The sequence below is a fragment of the Nelumbo lutea genome, chromosome 2 (assembly GCF_056320005.1).
Source record: "Nelumbo lutea isolate HS-2025 chromosome 2, American lotus-T2T, whole genome shotgun sequence".
NCBI classification, from domain to species: Eukaryota; Viridiplantae; Streptophyta; class Magnoliopsida; order Proteales; family Nelumbonaceae; genus Nelumbo; species Nelumbo lutea.
The window spans coordinates 106,606,603-106,626,628 of record NC_142685.1 but is presented as its reverse complement, the minus strand read 5'-3'; the positions used below and the strand labels follow the sequence as shown (position 1 = coordinate 106,626,628).

Below are 20,026 nucleotides of genomic sequence, written 5' to 3'. Positions count from 1 at the left end.
ATAGAAAAATCTTTGCATAACTGGACCATCCCAAAAATTGCACCCTCAGAAATATACAAGGAAGGTATATTTAGTCTAAAAACAAATCTAAATGTTAGAACAGGGTTACACTTTGGTTTAATACAAGTCGCGTTAAACCATTAACTATAACAGGGTTACAGACAACAGCCTTAGCTTGCTTAACCGACTCAGGACATAATAAATTCAGTTTTCTCTTTAGAATAGAGGGGGGAAGAAATTTCATTTGGTTAATTATGGTAAGGTTATGTATACCAAAGAAATGTTGAGGTTTGGAGTTAAGTGAGAATTTACAACAAAGCATTATTAGGAAAACGGTTTGAGCTTTGGATTAAGGGGAGAGAAGAAAGGTGATTCTTGGTAAATATAGGTAGGTAGATTGATTTGAGTGGGATCCTAGGAAGGTGTCAATCTTACAAGGTTTTCAGTGGAGGTGCACCAAGTATCAGATTTTGAGAAGATGAGTGGTTGAAGTTGGAAAGCTTCATGATCTTTGTCCAAGGCTATATAGACTTAGTCCACATGATATTTGGAATTTTGGATTAATCAATCCTATGAGTTGAATGGAGAGCATTCAATATAGTGTCCAAAGTTTAAGTAACCTTTACTAGATAAGGAAGTGGAAAAGGGTTTCATGCGGCTGACCAGGTTATAGAGAAGGTAAAAGTTTCTAGTTCAGCAGGAGATGAGCTTTGGTTGAAGGAATGTAAAAAAAATGGCAGATTACAGTTAAATCCCTTGGATGCTACTAAAAGTTAGATAGAGCCTTACAGTATTAAGGCTATGTGGGGTAACTTTATCCCTCCAAGGATAGAGGCTTTTGCTTGGATAGTTGTGAGGGACAGTATTTTGAGACAGCAAATCATTTAAAGAATAGAGGAATTGGCATGAACAGTATTTGCTATATGTGCCTTAAAGAAGAGGAGAATGTAAGACATATTTTTTCTTTCTTGCAAGGTGACAGATTTTGTATGAAGGTTTTAGTCATCTCTTTTCAAATTGAGGTGTTTTCAGCCTAACACTTTGGAAGAGATTTTTGCAAATGGCCAAAAATCCCAGGCAGTATGAATTATGAAATCCAAAATCTTTTGGAGCTGCTTTCCTTTTGCATTTTATTGGGGAATTTGGAAGGAGAGATAGGAGATTGTTTATAAAAGAAATATTGTAGAAATGAAAGAATTGTGGCTAATATTGGTAAAATGATTATTGATTGGGAGCTTTTTCTTTTTCTTTTTTTTTTTTTTGGTAATGGGCTACACAATAGGGGTAGCCCTCCCCCAAACCCCTAGATCCCCCCAACCTGGGTGAAGGCAGGACTCGATCCCAGGTCTCCACTACAACCAGCTAGAGAATTTACCAGCAGGCTAGCTGGCACCTTTGATTATAGATTGGCTGTTCGTTCTTCCAGATTTTCATCCGATATATAGACCAGAGTTTGGAGACCACTAAACTTCAAATGTTGCACCTTTGTGTATATAAAACCAAGTTGTATCAAGATGTTGCCTTAACACCTTTCTCTCAAATGTACTAGCCATTTTTATTTTCTATTAATAAATATTTTGTTTTACTATGTAAAAAATAAAACAGGAATAAACCACTGACAGGATATCTCAAGATTTATGCAAACAAATCCTGTGCATTGGAAAAACTATGAGAACAACTACATGTGAATTTTGAAGTTGTTACCCTACTTGTGTTGATGAAATCATATGAACTTCATTGCCACCATCCATAGTCCAAATAAGAGTACTTTGTGTCTCAAAGTAGAAGTGCTCCTGACCTCCTACTTGAACCTCTCCCTCTATAATATTGTAACAAGAACCTGACTGGAAACAAGCTTCCACATCCCCTTTTTCTAAGTTTTTCTCACAATTAGGATGGAAACTATTAGCTTTGAGGGCATCCTTTATGGATAAAATTGCAGGGAGTTCTTCATACTGGATGTGGACATTCCTTGCAGCTAATTTCGCAGTTTCATGTGTATCGGCCACAACATCCCCTGTAACCTGCACAAAACAAACTAAAGCTTCTACTGAAATAACTAAAGCAACAGTAAGAATCACATAGCTACTATATGGAAATCCCATACCTGACCTACACAAGTTACAAACTCTGAAGCAAAAAGCTCTTCATCATCAATTACTGCTCCAATATTATTACCACTAACCACCCCTGTAACCTGCACAAAACAAACAAAAGCTTCTACTGAAATAACTAAAGCAACAGTAAGAATCACATAGCTACTATATGGAAATCCCATACCTGACCTACACAAGTTACAAACTCTGAAGCAAAAAGCTCTTCATCATCAATTACTGCTCCAATATTATTACCACCAGGTACATCTTTAGAAAGAAACAAACCTTCAAATCCAGGTAAAGATTTGGTCCCTGAATCATCTATAGAGAGTATACGAGCATGAGGCTTACTACTCAAAACCAAAGCAGCATATAAACCATTTGGAGGCAAGGGCAAGTCAGCAGCATATTCCGCCTCCCCTGTAACCTGAACAGTATGACACAAACAGACAATCAGGTCACTCCTCTTTCTAAGCTAGAAGCAACAAGTAATAATGTACTCATTTCCAACCAATTTAACTTTTACAAAGGCATAATCATTAAGCTAGATCCAAGAGAAGTCAACTGATAATGGATAGATGAAGTGACCCAGAGAGGTCTTTATATCTCCTTTACCAGAGATAGGAGCAAGTGACCCATCGGCAAGGGATATTTTCTCTTTCCCAGAGAGGAGATGATATGAACAAAAAAGGTTAGATAGGCTGGTCATATGGTCTGATGCCCCGGAATCTATAATCCAGGGGATTTTATGATTACTTGATACTGAAGCATGATTTGTTGAGGCATATGTACCTGAGGGAGCAAAAGCCGATGAAGAGGATGCACTGTTGGAAGGGTGGGCTGAAGAAACTGTAGCTTCCAAGTGATTTAGGAGCCTCCCATACTTCTCAAAGTCTAATTTCATTGTGGCCAACTGCTCAATGGTTGATTTTTCCTCACTCTCCTTACTTCCCCCTTCAGGTACTGTAGCAGCTTTAGCAGTGTTGGGTTTTCCCACTTGACTGCCCTTCTTAGGGTTGTTATTAAACCTCTCAGGGAGTAGTCCAGGATGAAGTTTCCAGCAGGTATCCTTGGTATGCCGTGGTTTCTTGCAATATTCACACACCTGCTCCCTTTTTTCAGTAGGCCCCTTAGATTTCATTCCCGCATGTGCAAGGTGTTCAGTAGGTGGACTCTGCAACTGAACCTGTTGTCTACTATCCTCACTACTTATCATGGCATATGCCTGTGATAGAGTAACCTCATCTCTGGTCAAAATATTCTGTCTGATAATATCAAACTCAGGGTTGAGTCCAGTGAGAAATTTGAACACCCTATTTCTCTCCACCAGCTTTCTGTACATTTCAGCATCCTTTTTACTCTCCCATACCACTGTTTCCATAACATCAATTTCCTGCCATAGGGACTTTAGTATAGAGTAGTAGATTGCCACACTCTTCTCCCCCTGTCTCAGGTTCTTCACATCACTTTTCAATTTGTATGCTCTGGCTACATTCAGTTTCTGTGAATAGGTCTCAGTTACACTGTCCCATATCTCCTTAGCCGAAGACATCTAGAGATAGTGTTGGATTATATGAGGTTGCATAGAGTTGACTAACCATCCTATAATAGTATAGTTCTCTGGCATCCATCTTTCAAATTCAGGGTCTGTCTCTTTGGGTTTCACCTTGCTGCCTGTGAGATACCCGAGTTTTCCTCTACTACAAACGTAGATTTTTATAGACTGTGCCCAAGCAAGATAGTTTGTTCCATCTAGCTTAATTGTGGTAACACCCGTCAAAACAGAATCTACTGGAGCAGGTCCAGAAGCTGGCACCTGCTTGAACTCACTTCTGTATGTCTCCATTAATCAAACGAAAATCAAAGAACAAAAAATTTTGACTATGTAAACTTACTTGAAGTCAAACCAGAACTTGGGTGCTTGAAAAGCTAAGGTTTTGCTTCGTCCAGCAGATGGGCGGGAGAGAGAAGACATAGCCGCACCTACCAGAGTAACCCAAACTCTTCCAAACCTGAACCGCCCTCCTTTAGCAGTCACAAGACACCTTCCAAGCACAGAGCGCCACACCCAAGTTTCACCTTTCCTGGTAACTCGAAAATCTCCAATCGGCTAGGGTTTTGGGCAGCAGCAAAACAACATCACTTCTTGGCATAATCTGGCCAGGACTAAACTCTCCAAACCCTTCTACCAACTAGGCAAGTGATTCTCTATACTATGGAGAACCTATCTCTCCATACACTCTTGATTTTAGAGTGTATAGGAACAAAGAAAAAGAAGAAAGAGGAACGGAACCCGCTCTGATACCAAGATGTAAATCAGTCCTCTAATATCAGATTTAAAAATAGTGATTAACAGAACAAATCAGAGCTGAATAATAGTGCAAGAGCTGTGTATGTCGAAGAGAAGAGGTAAGAGAAGGAGTCGAATAATCCACCCTTCTACCCTAACCCTATTTATTAATCTCCAAAGATTAATGATGACAAGTATGCCCTTAAGTGGGAGGCCAGTTTGGCAATTACATAAAGAAAATAAAACAAGAATAAATAACAGGCCCATTAAGTGAGGCCCATCAACATAAAATAAAAGATAAAAAAGGATATCTCTTTACAATATGATCGCACATATGACTATGTATGCTTGCGCTAGTAAGTTAGCTGGTAATGATGAGAAGGTGATAGCCACTATTATCATTGAGTTCTTCACAGGACAGCTAAAAGGATGGTGGAATAACTACCTTACAGAAGGAGAAAGAGATTGCATCCTGAATGCTGTAAAAAGAGATGTAGATGGAGAGAGAATCCTAATTCAAGGATCTCCAGTATCGGATGTCGTCATGACCCTAATATTGAATATCCTAACCCAGTTTATAGGAAATTGATCAGATATGTGGGAAAGATTAAGAGAGCAATTGATAAATCTTAGATGTAAAACTCTCTGATTTTAGATGGTACAAAGATGTATTTCTGTCTAAGGTACATAGACTAACTAATTCCAGACAAGACTTCTAGAAAGAGCAATTTATCTCAGGGCTTCCGCCAGTGTTTGTGAAAAAGGTTAGAAACTACCTCAAGCAAATAGGAGGTGGTGGAATCTTGTATTCCAATTACTCCTATGGATATTTAATCCAGATAGTAAATCAAATGGGATTAGAAGTATGCAATGATATGAAACTAAAAAGACAAGTTAAAAGAGAAAAACTTAATTCCAAGAGAGAAAGAGGAGACTTTTTTATCAAATTGGAATGGCTCTGGATCCTCCGGCTCTACGAATAATTCACAAGAAAAAGAAAAGGCAAATAAATTTTTACAAAAAAGAGAAGAAGCCCCATAAGAATCCTAAAAGGTTTTCTAAAGTCAGGAATCCAGCACCCCAACCTGTTTTAAATGTGGAAAAACATGACATTATGCTAACAATGTTTTAAAAATAAAACCACCACTAAAAAACTAAACGAGTTGGAAGAAGGTGAGACCGAAGTCTCAATAAGAGAATCTTCCACCTCTTCTGAAGAAGGTTGCACCAAAGAAATTTGCACCTGCAAAAGCGAATCAGATACTTCAGAAGAAGAATCAGAAAAAGAAATCAATGTACTAACCCTAGATGAAGAATATCTGCCAGAAATACTCAACGAAATTCCTAATGAGGAATTAAGAAGAAATATTTGCTAACAACCTTACAAAGTCGAGCTGAAAAACACAATAAAGAAAACCAAAGATCGATGATAAGAAATCAATCAGAGGCCTCTCGACCTCCTACAGTCCAGGATTTGCGAGAAGAAATTAATTTGTTAAAAAAGGAGCTAAAAACCCTCAAATTAAGGGTAGATCAACTAGAAGCTGAAAAATTTTGGGAAAATCAATTAGATAAATCCTCAGAACAGGTTTGTACAGACTTTATAGGAAATGATGAAGAATTCATATACTCTATAGAAGAAGTTAGATACCAAAAATGGTACTCTAAGATCACCAGTAGAATTAAAGATTTTAATCTCTCTATAATAGCCTTAATAGACTCAGGCGCAGACATTAATTGCATTAGAGAAGGAATCGTGCCTTCTAGATATTTTGAAAAAACAACCCAACAAGTTAATGTCGTAGATGGAAGAAAGCTGGAGATAAGGTATAAGATCCCTATAGGTCATATCTGCACTCGAGGAACCTATCTAAAGTCTACATTCCTCATGGTAAAAGACTTAAGACAAGGGGTCATCTTGGGAACACCATTCCTATTATCCATCCTTCCCTGTCAAATTGACCATGCAGGAATTACAACTACGATAAGTGAAATCCCAGTAACTTATAAGTTTTGCCAAAAACCCAGAACTTCTACCATCAATACTCTCAAAGAGAAAGCAAAAGGTAAAGTGAAGTTTATAGCAGAGCTACAATATGAAATAAAAGAAAAGCAGCTAATCAAGTAGCTTGAAGAACCCAAAATGCAATTAGAAATTGAAAATTTTTAGAAAAGGCTGACCAAGGAAATTTGTGCTGAGATACCCAGCGCATTCTGGTACAGAAAAAAGCATATGGTAAAACTACCGTATGAAGAAGATTTTAGGGAATCAAACATCCCCACAAAGCCAGGCCAATCCAAATGAATAAAAGACTATTAGAAATTTGTTAAAAAGAAATCCAAGATTTATTGAAAAAAGGTCTAATTAGAGCAAGTAAATCTCCATGGAGCTGTCCTGCGTTCTATGTAGAAAACGTGGCAGAAATAGAAAGAGGGGTTCCCAGGCTTGTTATAAATTACAAACCTCTTAATAAGGCACTCAGATGGATTAGATACCCCATTCCTAATAAGCAGGACCTGATAAACCGACTATATGATGCTGAGATATTTTCCAAATTTGACCTAAAATCAGGTTATTGGAAAATTATAATAGAAGAAAAGGATAGGTGTAAAGCTGCTTTCATAGTACCCTTTGGTCATTACAAATGAAATGTAATGCCTTTTGGGCTAAAAAACACTCCATCTAAATTCTAGAGAATCATGAATGAAATATTCATACCCTATACTCAATTCATAATAGTAGATATTGACGATGTATTAATCTACTCTTCTTCATTACAAGTTCACTAAAGTCCACTGGAAACACATAAACATATTCTTTAGAGTGATAAAAGAAAACGGGTTAGCAGTGTCTGCTAAAAAAATGAAATTCTTTCAAACGGAAATTAAATTTCTGGGATTCCACATATCCAAAGGAACAATAACACCTCATCCAGGGTACCCTAAAATAGTAGAAACTGATGCTAGTGAAATAGGATAAGGAGGAATCTTGAAACAAAGGAGAGATGGGAAGAATGAAATAATCCGGTTTGCCTCGGGAGCTTGGAATGACACCCAGAAAAAATACTCTATGGTTGAAAAAGAAATGCTTAGTATTGTCCTCTGCATCACTAAATTCCAAAGTGATTTAATAAACCAACATTTCACTTTACAAATTGATTGCAAATCCGCCAAAGAAATTTTGGAAAAGGATGTTAAAAACCTGGTTTCAAAACAGATTTTTGCTAGATGGCAAGCTATTTTATCGGTATTTGATTTTGATATTAAACATATTAAAGGATCTGATAATGCTTTGCCAGATTTCTTAACCAAGGAATTTCTACAAGGTTATCTAATTAAAGATGGCCGACAGAAGACTCCGTCTTCCCTTAAGTCCTAATTCAAGGCGCCCAAAAAGGTCAAATAAGTCCATTCCCAGGTCTAATTATGAGACTGGAACAAGCTCAAGGACTAATCAGTCCCAATAATGTCTCCCTTAATTAGGGAACCAACTCCTACCATGGAATAGGCTAATTCTAGCCAGTATCTACTCAACTCATCAGAATTTGTAACTACAATCTCAAGAGAAGAAGCCGCCTCCGTCTCCAACCATGTCAACCTAGAAGGAGCCCTCAACCATCTTGCCCTTTCCATTCTAGACGGGCATCATTTCATAGTTTGCAGACAAAACAAAGACTAGAAGTACTATGAAGAAATTCTCCTCTACACCGGGTTTGCCAGAATTCAGCATTATTTCAGGGACCCAAACAAGACTGAAATAGATTATTCCAAGCTAGTAATTGTTAAATTTTTATCCCTATCTTCATGGGGTCTAGCTAGCAAGCCGAAGTTCATCTCCAAATCCATGGACAAGAGGCTCAAAATATTTAACTATTGGGGTTATCAAGATGCTTGGTACAAAGTCTTCTTATTTCAGAATTCCGTCTTCAGACATTCTTGGTTCATCGGGTTCTTAGAAGACTTCCAAGGTCCATACCCTGACTGGGCATATATTTGGTGAACTTCTTGGGGAGCTTCCGATGATATCTTTCCACAACAAGAGCTCTAAGACAAATATAGGGCTTTTGGTAAAGGAAGATCTTATCTGGAATACGAGCATATAAAGCAGTTTGAGTTTTTCAAGACCTTTCGCCTCCCTTGGATTCTGAAATGGAGCTATCATCTGGACATATCTTGGATGTCCCCAACCATTGAACGCAAGATAGTAATTAAGTGGTGGGATAAATTTGATGTTTCGGCCATTCTCAAGCCCTCAGCTGAAGAAGACGATATCTTTCAATCCATATTCGACTCGTATATGGATAAGCTCCATAACAAGTTTCCGGACCTAGACCCTCTAGAGCTTGAAGAGATGTCTCTTCGCATGACTGAAAGGATAAAGGAAAAAAGTAAAGGAATCTCTAAAGACATCGAGACAGAGAGCATCCGTTCTCTTAGCCCATGCCAAGACTCGATGTAAAGATTCTTGCCTAGCCAAAACAGTGAAAAGCGTCGACAGACAAGATGAAAAGATTCCTTCTTAGCTAAAACAGTGAAATGCATTGACACTTGTCCGTATCAAGACAAATTAGCATCTCAATAATTAAGATGCGTTGTCAAAAGGCATCTCAATCATAGACGCCTCCAAGATAAGACCGAATATTGGAAGTCTCTCAAGGGCTCCCCGACCTCCTCTCATTTCAAAGGTGTGCAAAAAATTGGGAGAGTCCTCTAGTCTTGTACAATACTCTTCTTTGTAAGTCCGAGCGTTTTTGAGTTTCTTTTATTGTAAGTTTCTTTTGTGAGAATCACTTTAAGAGTGTTGAGTGTTTGTAAGAGATTGCTGATCCAAGGCATTTATCAGTGTTGTGTTTACCTTTGTAGGTATTGATTTCAAGCTCTCTTTAAATTGTGTTATTATATTTCATTTTCTATAAAACCACTGTTTTATTATGGTAAGGGCCTGGAATAGGATCTCGTCACGGGTCGGTCCACGGGGAAAACCTCCTGTTTTCCCTTGTCCCTTCCTTTTCTTGAGGTACCTATCTTGGCGCCTTAGTGGTGATTTGTTCAAGAGATCACCAACTCTCCTTACTCTTTTCTTGACTGAATTTCGATACCTTTTAATGAATAATATCAGCTCCTTAAATAGGAGATTACAAGAGGTAAGAGTCCTGATTTTAGGGAGACTCCTTGCTTATTAGGAAGACTCCCTACTACTCTATCCTGATAAGATAAGACTGAACTGATAAGATAAGATAAATATCCCTTACTTCTAATCTACTGACTAATAAGATAAGATAATCTAATCTACTAATAAGATAAGAGTATTGCTGCTACCGAATTGATAAAAATACTGCTGTGCCGAATTGGATTGGATGAGAACCCCAGATCACTGTTGCTACCGGCGGTGATATTTCCTTCCGATAAACGCGTCCATATCATATTATGCTTTATTTTTTGTAAGAGATTGCCGATCTAAGGCATTTAACTGTTCATCATCCTTTCACACTATTCATCATTGTTCATATCCTCTCACGCCACACACTGTTCATCACCCTCGCACCACATTGTTCATTACCTCTCTCATCAATTTAGTATCAGAGCCATGATCCTAACCCCTTTGTTCAAATCCAGAACTGTTCTTCTCCATTCTTTCTAGTCCATCCCTTACTTGCTACACCCCACTTTACCATCACCTGCTGATACCTTGTCGGAACCTCTACTTGCTAGTAGGAAACCTAGAACCTTTGGCTAGAACCCAAAGACTATAGCTTCTTCGGAGATATGACTGGGCTAGAACCCTTGAGCCAAGGTCGAAGTCTCATTGAAGACCGAAGAGAGTGAAGGCTGTGAAAGTTGACTGACCGTATTTGGTAAAGTAAAAGGATATGATGAATCTAGTACCTCAGAAGAATCTGGTGAGCCTAGCAGTAGCACCTCCCTAACTAAGTCCATGTCTATATAAAATATGGAAGCAGTGAACTATGATAATATAGAAAAATCTTTGCATAACTGGACCATCCCAAAAATTGCACAGTCAGAAATATACAAAAAAGATATATTTAGTCTAAAAATAGATCTAAATGTTAGAAGTGTAGAAAGAACCATTGCTCTAGGTTACGAAGCAGAAAGCTTTTCCCTAGTAGATAAGAAGGTAATAGAGAGAGAGAGAGAGATTGTATTCCCCGAATCGATAATCCCTTCCTAGCTTCCTTTCCTTATTTATATATTGTTGTTACGATTCTGTTATACCAGCCTCTCCACTTGTCCAGTTTGTTAGTTAGTTTGTTCTAATGGTTGTTAGTTAGATTCTTTAAAGGCTGGCGTGGCCTTTTCTTGTACACTTGTATTCCCTGTATTTGTGTCTCAACAACAGATTCCTCTTTGACCTTACTTGTTGTCTATGTGGATGATATTGTGGTGACCGGAAGTGATATTAATGAGATAGATGCTCTTAAGCGGAATCATCACGAAGAATTTGAAGTAAAGGACTTGGGAGAACCACACTACTTCCTGGGAATTGAGGTGGCTCGATCTAAGCATAGCATCTTCATCTCTCAAAGAAAGTATGTCCTTGACTTATTGGTAGGAACTGGAAGGTTAGGAGTAAAGCCTGCTGACATACCCTTTGAATTGAACCATAAAATAAGTGTAGCAGGTGGAGAACCTCTCGAGGACAGGGCTATGTATCAAAGGTTGGTTGGGAGACTTCTTTATCTCTTCCTAACATGACCAGACATTTCATATGCTGTCTGTGTTGTCAGTTAGTACATGCATTATCCTAGGACCACTCACCTTCTGGCGGTGGAAAGGATACTTGCTTACTTGAAGAGATGCCCAGGGAGAGGCATACTTTTCAGGAACAGTGGACACATGAAGATAGAGGTGTATACAGATGCTGATTGGGTTGGATCCATTGATGGTAGAAGATCTACTTCAGGGTATTGTGCATTTGTAGGGGGGAACCTTGTTTCTTGGAGAAGCAAGAAACAAAATGTTGTTGCTCGCTCCAGCTATGAAGCTGAATACAGGTCCATGGCCAATGGTGTTGCAGAAGTGTTATGGATGAAATCTTTGCTGGATGAACTTGGAATTGACTATGAAAAACCTTTAATGTTGTATTGCGATAATCAAGGAGCAATTAACATTGCCCATAACCCAATACAACATGATAGGACTAAACATATTGAGGTGGACAGACATTTTATCTGAGAGCGAGTTGCATCTCAAGAAATGTGTCTTCCCTATGTTACCTCCAAAATGCAGCTAGCTGATCCTTTTACTAAAGCAGTCACAAAATTCAGGTTGGTGACAGATTTACGCAAGTTGGGTATGACAAATATCTACTCCCAACTTGAGGGGGTGTGTAGAGATAGCTGATAAGCTGTTAGTGTGTGTGGGGTTCCAACTCCACATTTTATACCTGCTGTTTATTTTATTTTTATTTAGAATAATTGGGCCGGCTGGGCCTTGTTTGTCTTTCTTTTATTTGTTTTAAGTAAGGTTATTATGGTAATTAGTCATTGTAGTAGTTTTCAATATAAATACAACTTAGTGGAGGCTAGAAACATAATTTTCTGCCGAACCCTTCATTTCCTTCTCCTCCTCTTCCTCTCTCCCTTTCCTCTTATATTCGTCGCCCTTCTTTTTTATTTTCTACTGTTTTAAATCAGAAAACAACTATTTGCTGGTTTAATTTATTCAAGTGTATAAAACCAAGTAACTAGCTCATGAAGGGTAGAAACACGTAGGCTTACTATTTTCTGATTTCATCGCCTAGGCGAGGCCTAGGCACCTTGGCGCCCCTTGGTCGCCTAGCCTTGCCTTGGCACCTTGAAAACTATGACTGACAGTTTAGAAGACTTTGGAAAATCCTTGTCAAAACTCCGGCAGGTGGGATCGGTATGAGATTATCAACTTGAGTTTGAGAAGTTGGAAACCAGAGTGCAAGGATGGCTGGAAAAGGCACTGTTGGGTTGCTTTATTGGAGGATGTAAAGAAGAAATCCGAGAAGAGGTCAAGGCATTACAGCCAACCTGTCTCAGCAGGTGTGGGTATTACAAGACTGCAAGAATAAAGACTTAACAGATCAAGGAGAATAGGTAGGACCAACTGGGATCAACCCATTCGAGTTGAACCAATCCAATATCGACCAGAACCTGGACCAATTCAAAACTGAAAAACCCACCAGTTCTACCAAAAGGTGAGATGGGCCAGCCCAAGAATCAGAACTCAATACAGGCTTTAATTTCCTACAAATGATTGACAAGGGCCGAAATGCAATCTCGTCATGATTGTGGTCTTTGCTATAATTGCGATGAGAAATTCAGGCTGGGTCATCGATGCAAAGCCCAGCAAAACTATTTGCTAGAATCTGAGGAAGGTGATGATGGAGGACCAAAGGATTGGGAAAACCCGATGAACTTCGAGATACTAACACCAGAAATATCACTACAGGTCCTAAATGGACATCCCAACCCCCAAACCATGAGGGTAGTTAGAAGAATAATGGGCCAAGTTTCAATAATAGTGGCAGCAGCACCTTAAGCTTCATAACAATAGGCCTATTGGCCTCACCCATAAATTGGGCCTACAGCCACATTATATACCAACCATTGATGTGTGTATAGCTGATGGTAACCACATTAAGTTTGACAAGAGTTTGCTCAGTAGTCCCCATAAAATCCAAGACTACTTGGTCCATGCCGATTTGCACCCGTTACATTTCAGTGGAGCAGATGTTGTACTGGGCGTCCATTGGTTAAAACAATTGGGTCCAGTGCTGTGTTATTGGCAGCGAATGACAATGGTTTTTTCATTGGATGATAGAGTGCATCACATTGAAGGGATACAACAAGCCACTCTACAGGTTGAAGGCTTGGTAGCCCTCTTAAGGGACTGCCGAACACAGAATTAGAATCCAGTGTTGCTACCAATGTTCAGAGAACCAGACCGAGCATAGAACTGGAGAAGGGAGAGGTTCACGGGTCAGAGGTTCGACCGGGATCGAACCATGATGATGTGGCATATACATATATATAGTTTTATACTATGGATCATATAAATACTATATATAATATATTTTATAACTTTTAATATACTTAAATATGGGGATGGATGGTAAGCTTCTTAATTTTTAAAACAAATGATAGGGTTCAAGCCTTTTAATTTACATTTACTTTAAAATATGTGCATAATAATGTAATATATACAATAAAGAGATTAATTAGCATAAGTAAAGAGGTGGATTACTGGTAATTAGGTAATCTTTGAAAATAAGAGGTCTTGGGTTCAAATCTTTTTCTAAAATTTATCAGAACAATCATAACGAGTAACATAAGATGTCCAAAAGGACAAGAACAAGCAGTCAAAAACGGGAACTCCCTTTGAAGAACCTAGAACATTAAGAGCTCTAAAAGCATCTATGGAAACCCATGAACACACAACAACCCAAACTCAGACCTAAACATCTTCGGCACATCAATTCCTCCAGTTTATGTCAGAAGCCCCATCACCCCTCCAGTTTGTCTTAGGTTCAAATCCTGTTAACAACATTTTTGTATGGACCCGGGTGGTTTCATGAACCAGGGCCAGTTCACCGGTTTTCTGGTTAAACCAGCCAGTCATCCAGTTTTCACCAAGTTCTGAGCAATTCCGGTTATTGGGGTGTAACCAAACTGGTCGGTCCCCCAGGTCACAGTTCAAATGGTTTGATCAGCCAGTCCGGTCCAGTTTTCTATACACTGGTTGCTACACATGGGTATGGAGCCTAGCCCAGCATCACAATCAGCCCAGCCAGGCCAGTTTCCAGAAGGTCAGAACCAACTCAAGCAAGTGTTGGTCAATTTTGGAGATGTTTTTCAAGAGCCACAACAGCTACCATGACATTGTTTCCATGATCATCATATTCAGATTGTTCCAGGAGCACCATCAGTGAATGTGAAAGCATCTTGTTATCCATAAGTCTAGAAAGAAGAAATTGGAAAACAGGTTAAACAATTGCTCCAAAAACAGTTTGTCCAGCCCATTCTCCTCATCAGTGCTTCTTGTCAAAAAGAAAGATGGCATGTGGCAATTTTGCATTAAGTGTCGAGCACTCAACAAAATAACCATGATGGGAAGTTTTCCAATCCCCATCATTGAAGAGCTCTTGGATGAACTAAGGTCAGCAACAATTCTCTCTGAATTGAATCTTAGGTCCGGATACCATCAAGTAAGGATGAATTTTTAGTGATGCCATTTGGACTCACCAATGTGCCATCTACCTTCCAAGCACTAATGAACAAGGTATTTTGCCCCTTTCTCCGCCAATTCATCTTAGTATTTTTTGATGATATCCCAATATATATTCTTGATTAGCGCTTTCGTCTTCATCATCTCACCATTGCTTTCTATCTTTTGTGAGAGCACAAACTCTATGCTAAGGTCTCAAAATGTGAGTTTGGTGAAACCCAAATCCATTACTTGGGCCATGTAATTATCAATGGTACAGTAGTGGTAGATCCAACAAAACTGGAGTGCATACAGCAATGGCCACAACCTACTTCAGCAAAATGTTTGAGGGCATTCTTGGGCCTCACAAGATGCTATAGACAGTTTATTAAAAATTATGGGATGTTAGCAGCCCCATTGGCCCAACTCTTAAAGGACTCCTTTTCATGGTCAATAAAATCCCAAGAAGACTTTGATAACCTGAAAACTGCTGTACACCCCCTGGAACTAGCTCTAACAAACTTTTGCAAGTCCTTTGTACGAGAATGTGATGCATCAGGGGGAGGTATAGGAGTGGTGCTAATGCAGGAAAACAGGTCCATTGCCTACTTCAGCAAGGCCCTCTCAGGACGGGCCTGTGCAAAATTAGTTTATGAGATGGAGATTATGGCATTCTGACAGCTATACATTCTTATGTATAGGAACAATACCATTTTCAGCAATGGAAGAGAATGATCAGCCAATAATTCTTTTTCTTTCCTACCAAAACATTAGAACAAGTAGGGAAATAAAAGAAAAAAAAAAGCTGAGAAAATATCGATCATGTGGTTTGAATCAGATCACACTCCCTAGGTGCACGCGTGAGGCGCATTTTAGGGTATGCACCTTGCCTAGGTCCCAGGTGTAGGATGCAAACGGATTGGATCGGGTTGGAATCAGGTTTTATTCGAATCCGATCCAACATTGTTCATATTGGATCCGATCCGTTCAGATCTGATATGCCACGATTTGAACTCGAATCCTATCGGTAAGTTGGACCTTCAGATCTGATCCGATCCGAATTGTTTTCTTTAAAAATTTAATAAATTATTAAAATAAAAATAAAATATACCAATTTAAATAAATAAAAAACAAAAAATGTAAGTATTTTTTAATTATTTTCATCATATATATACATGCGTTTTATAAATAAATAAATAAATAGTATAACAAATTTATAAAATACAATATAAATAATATATTTATAAATAAATAAATAACATATATATATATATGTATTATATATATGTATATATTTATATTTATAAATATATAACATATATCGGATTGGATAGGGGGGTGATTCGAATTTGATCAAATAGGATCGGATCTCGGATCAAATTGGATCATGATCTGATTCATTTGCACCCCTAGGTGTAGTACTTTCAAAAGGTGTGTGTCTAGTGTGCCTAGTTAGCCTTACGCTTCAGCCCTTGGCTTATGGTTAGAAGATAAGCCAAGGGCTATGCCCTCCGGCCCCCGACCAGGCCCCTCAAGGCAAGCCCAAACATGTCCATATTAAGATCTTAAATTCTTAATTCCTAGAAAAAAGTCTTTATAACTTTAAGTATCTTTTAAAATTATCTTTTATTCTGATGAATGAATGAGCAACATTAACAAATATGGAGTTTTTGGAGCTTTGGTGAGCGAGCAAAGGGGCTTGGTACAAAGGTGGCTTGCAGAATTAGGAATTCATAATGTTTAAGTTTTCCTTTTAAGTATCTTTTAAAATTACATGCTTGAATGTTGTATTTAATATTTTTAAGTTTTCATTTTAAATATGTTTTACATGTTGTATTTAATATTTTTAATACTTTGCATTTTTTTAAAATTTTTTGCCTTTTTTGAACATTTTTACTATCTTTTGCTTTTTTGTATATTGCTTCAAAATGGCACACGCCTCGCCTTGCGCCTTACACCTTGGATGCAAAATGGCCCTTTCACTTTTTTTGCACCTTGCACTTTTAAAACACTGGATACACAAATACTTGAGTGGGCAAATTCTAATGTGGTGGAGCTCTCCTGTCAGAACTCTTTCTATCATGGAATTTCCAGCTTCCCCTTCAAAATAGTATCTATCCTGTTCTAACCTCTGGGTATAAATACTTTACGAGGAACACCTTGAGATGATGGAGTAGGACCAAATGTAGTGGAAAATTATGTGGTTGATCCATTATTGATTGTAGTGTTCTTTACATTCTAATTAAATCTGGTACAGATGTCCACGAAGCCTCCAACAATGATCCCTATTGTGTCCCTCAAACAATTTACTTTTCTTATCCACCTTGTCTCCTTTGTCTCTGGTATATCTTTATAGGGAATTGAGTTCTCTTAAACCATAATCTGGAACTGTCGAGGTAAATATGTTTAGGAAAATATTGGACCTTCGAAATTTAACCAAATCAGGTGGTTGAATAATCTCTGGATCCGGGAAAAGAAAATGAACAAATGCCTTCCATTCTTTTATCACAAAAAATTGTCCATGTTATCCTCCAAATGAACATGGAAGTGCACAAGGGCAGCAGTGATATGGACAATATGGGAAGAAAGGAATCTAAGGATCTTTGAGGAAAAGAGAACTAAAGAATCGTTGATAGAAGGTATTATGGTGAAGGTGATTCATTGGGTAAAATCACTAAAATTATTCTTAGATTTAAGGTTTGATGATATAAGAAGGGAGTGGGCATAATTGCAGCTTCTTCATCTTCAAAAAGGAAGGTTTCTAGTACCTGGGACCCACCTGAGAATGGCAGTAGCTTTGGCAATCCAGGTCCCTCTGGAAAGGAGTTATAAGGAAAGATAGTCGAGCTATTTTAGGCCTGTTTTCAGGGCCTATTGGGGAAGGGCACTCTACAACAGCAGAGTTAAAGGCAGTAAGGCAGTGTTGTATGGACTACAAAAAGCTGGGGAACTGGGGGTAAGGAAGTTGATAGTAGAAGGAGATGCAAAAGTAATCCTGAGTTGGTTGAACCAGACTGAAAAGACTCCCTGGTACTTCAGAAATGGAGTCAAAAAGCTGAGGAGAATTGCAAGGGATATGCAGCTAGTATTCCATTGGACCCCAAGGTCAGCCAACAGTCTGGCAGATCAACTAGCAAAGCAAGGGCCAAGGGGTTAGCAGAGAACAGTTCTTCTGGGCAACTTTTTAAAGCTGAAAAGAGAAAACTTCTTATGTTTTCTGCTGTTTTCTGTTAAGTTGTTTGGGGTAGCTGAGGCTACCTATAATCTGTATTACTCTTCTATTATTAATAAAATTTCGTGTTGCTGATTAAAAAAAAAAAAAAGAAGAAACTTTATGAGCAACACCTTGAGATGATGGAGTGGGACCAAATGTAGTGGAAACTTATGTGGTTGATCCATTAATGATTGTAGTGTTCCTTACATTTTAGTTAAATCTGGTACAGATGTCCACGAAGCCTCCAACAATGATCCCTATCGTGTCCCCAAACAATTTAGTGCACTAACTTTTCTTATCCACCTTGTCTCCCTTGCCTCAGGTATCTTTATAGGGAATTGAGTCCTCTCTTAAACCATAATCTGGAACTGTCAAGGTAGAAAAAAAGCAACCCAACCTTCAGAAACAGACCTTAAAGAGGGTGGGGCAGTAAATATGATTAGGAAAATATTAGACCTTCGAAATTTAACCAAATCAGGTGATTGAATAATCTATGAATTCAGGAAAAGAAAACGAACCAAATGCCTTCCATTTTTTGTCCATGTTATCCTCCAAATGAACAAAAAAGAAAAAAATGGCAGACTACAATAAATGCTTTCGGAAGAAATTCTTCAAGAATCAGTAGATTTTCTCCGACCTGATCAAAATCACTTCCAAAAAACCCGAACTTCTTGTTCTCTTGGCTCCCATACAGTCCAAACCAATTTTTCTAAAAGGAATTTCAGTTGCTACCATTGTCTGTGAAGTTCTTGGGCATTTGAGTCCTAAGGTGGACTCCTAGATCCCGTGTTGATAAAGTTTTGCTGCCACAACAGAGCACTGGTTTTGTCATTCAGTGCTTGGTGAGTTTCCAATTAAATTGGAATGATATCTCAATGGAATGGGAACATGGGATGGTTGGGATCATCAAGACATCAAGTTCACATGATTCTTGCCAAGATGTAACATTAATTGAATTGATTTCAAATTAGTGCTTGGTGGAAGTTACTTTAATATCAAATGTACCGAATACTTAAATACGATGGTTGTATTTATGCTGGAGTTTTTGGTATTGCTTTTAAAAATATTGCAATTAAATAACTAAATGCTGACCTTTATCCTGTTTTGGGTTCTATGCTAATGGACAGGGTGTTCCAAATGTTAAAGCCATACACTCATCTAAGGCCGTAGGGGAGCCACCATTCTTTCTTGCTTCATCAGTTTTTTTCGCCATAAAAGACGCAATTATAGCTGCAAGAAGAGAGGTTGGATGTAATGACTGGTTTCCACTTGATAATCCGGCAACCCCTGAAAGGATTCGGATGGCTTGTACAGATGAATTCACCAAACCATTTGTTGGTTCAGAATTCCGCCCTAAGCTTAGCGTGTGACTCATTCTTAATTCTTTTCTTTGTCTCTATCCCTTTTCTATGTGAAACTCGAACATGTGCTTCAAAGTTCAAACATGTATATTCTTTAACTATAGAATTCCACCTTGTAACTTATTCTGTATAAAAATTAAAATGATATCAATATAATTGCAATCTTGATTTATATACGAAACTGTCATTATTGAATAAATGCGAATGCCTTTATGTAATGCTGTGCTAAACTGCTAATTGTTCGTGCAACTATTGATTTATATACAAAATTCAGCTCTGCTTTAATCTGCAACTATTGATTTATATACAAAACTCAGCTCTGCTTTAATCCAAATCATTTGGTGGTGTCTACACCCTACGTGAATCCTGCCTTGCCATTGTGCTCTAATATGTAAATGTTCGATGAGGGGGATGTCTAGTAGTTTGGGAGTTTACACGCAAGAGAGAATAGTTTGTTCTCTACATTGGTTAGGCAATACCTTCATAACACTTAGGCGATGTAAGACGTATAACATTCACTATCGAGTGTATTTAGTGCGTGCTGTCCCATGTCCCATGTTGCTTAGGAGTTGGAATGAAGGTTTTGCTTTTTAAGTATCAGACATGTATGAGCATATCCAAAATATTGCAATGTATTATGAATATCAGACATGTATCAGTTTTGTAACCCAAACCCAATGATACACTAAGGCCCTGTTCGTTTTTCAGCGGGTAAATGCAGTTATTTGGGTAAGCTTTTTCTGAGAAATATTTATCCAGTTTAGTATATTTTCTTATGTTTTTTTATTTTTCATGTAAATAAGGCAATGACCATTTTAACCATAAAAATCCATTATTAAAAGGGGTATTTTTGTCTCATTCAAGTGTTGAC

The 20,026-nt window shown here is 38.2% G+C and overlaps 1 protein-coding gene across 1 annotated transcript in view; it reads left to right on the top strand.

Annotated features, from left to right (window-relative positions):
• LOC148872553 (xanthine dehydrogenase 1-like) overlaps positions 1-19,331 on the top strand; it is a 109,894-nt gene extending 90,563 nt beyond the window's left edge. The window contains exon 14 of the mRNA XM_088973922.1: positions 18,922-19,331. Coding sequence (XP_088830048.1) covers positions 18,922-19,164 — 243 coding nt within the window. The 3' untranslated portion in view covers positions 19,165-19,331. The remainder of the gene's footprint in view (positions 1-18,921) is intronic.
• The last annotated feature ends 695 nt before the right edge of the window (positions 19,332-20,026 follow it).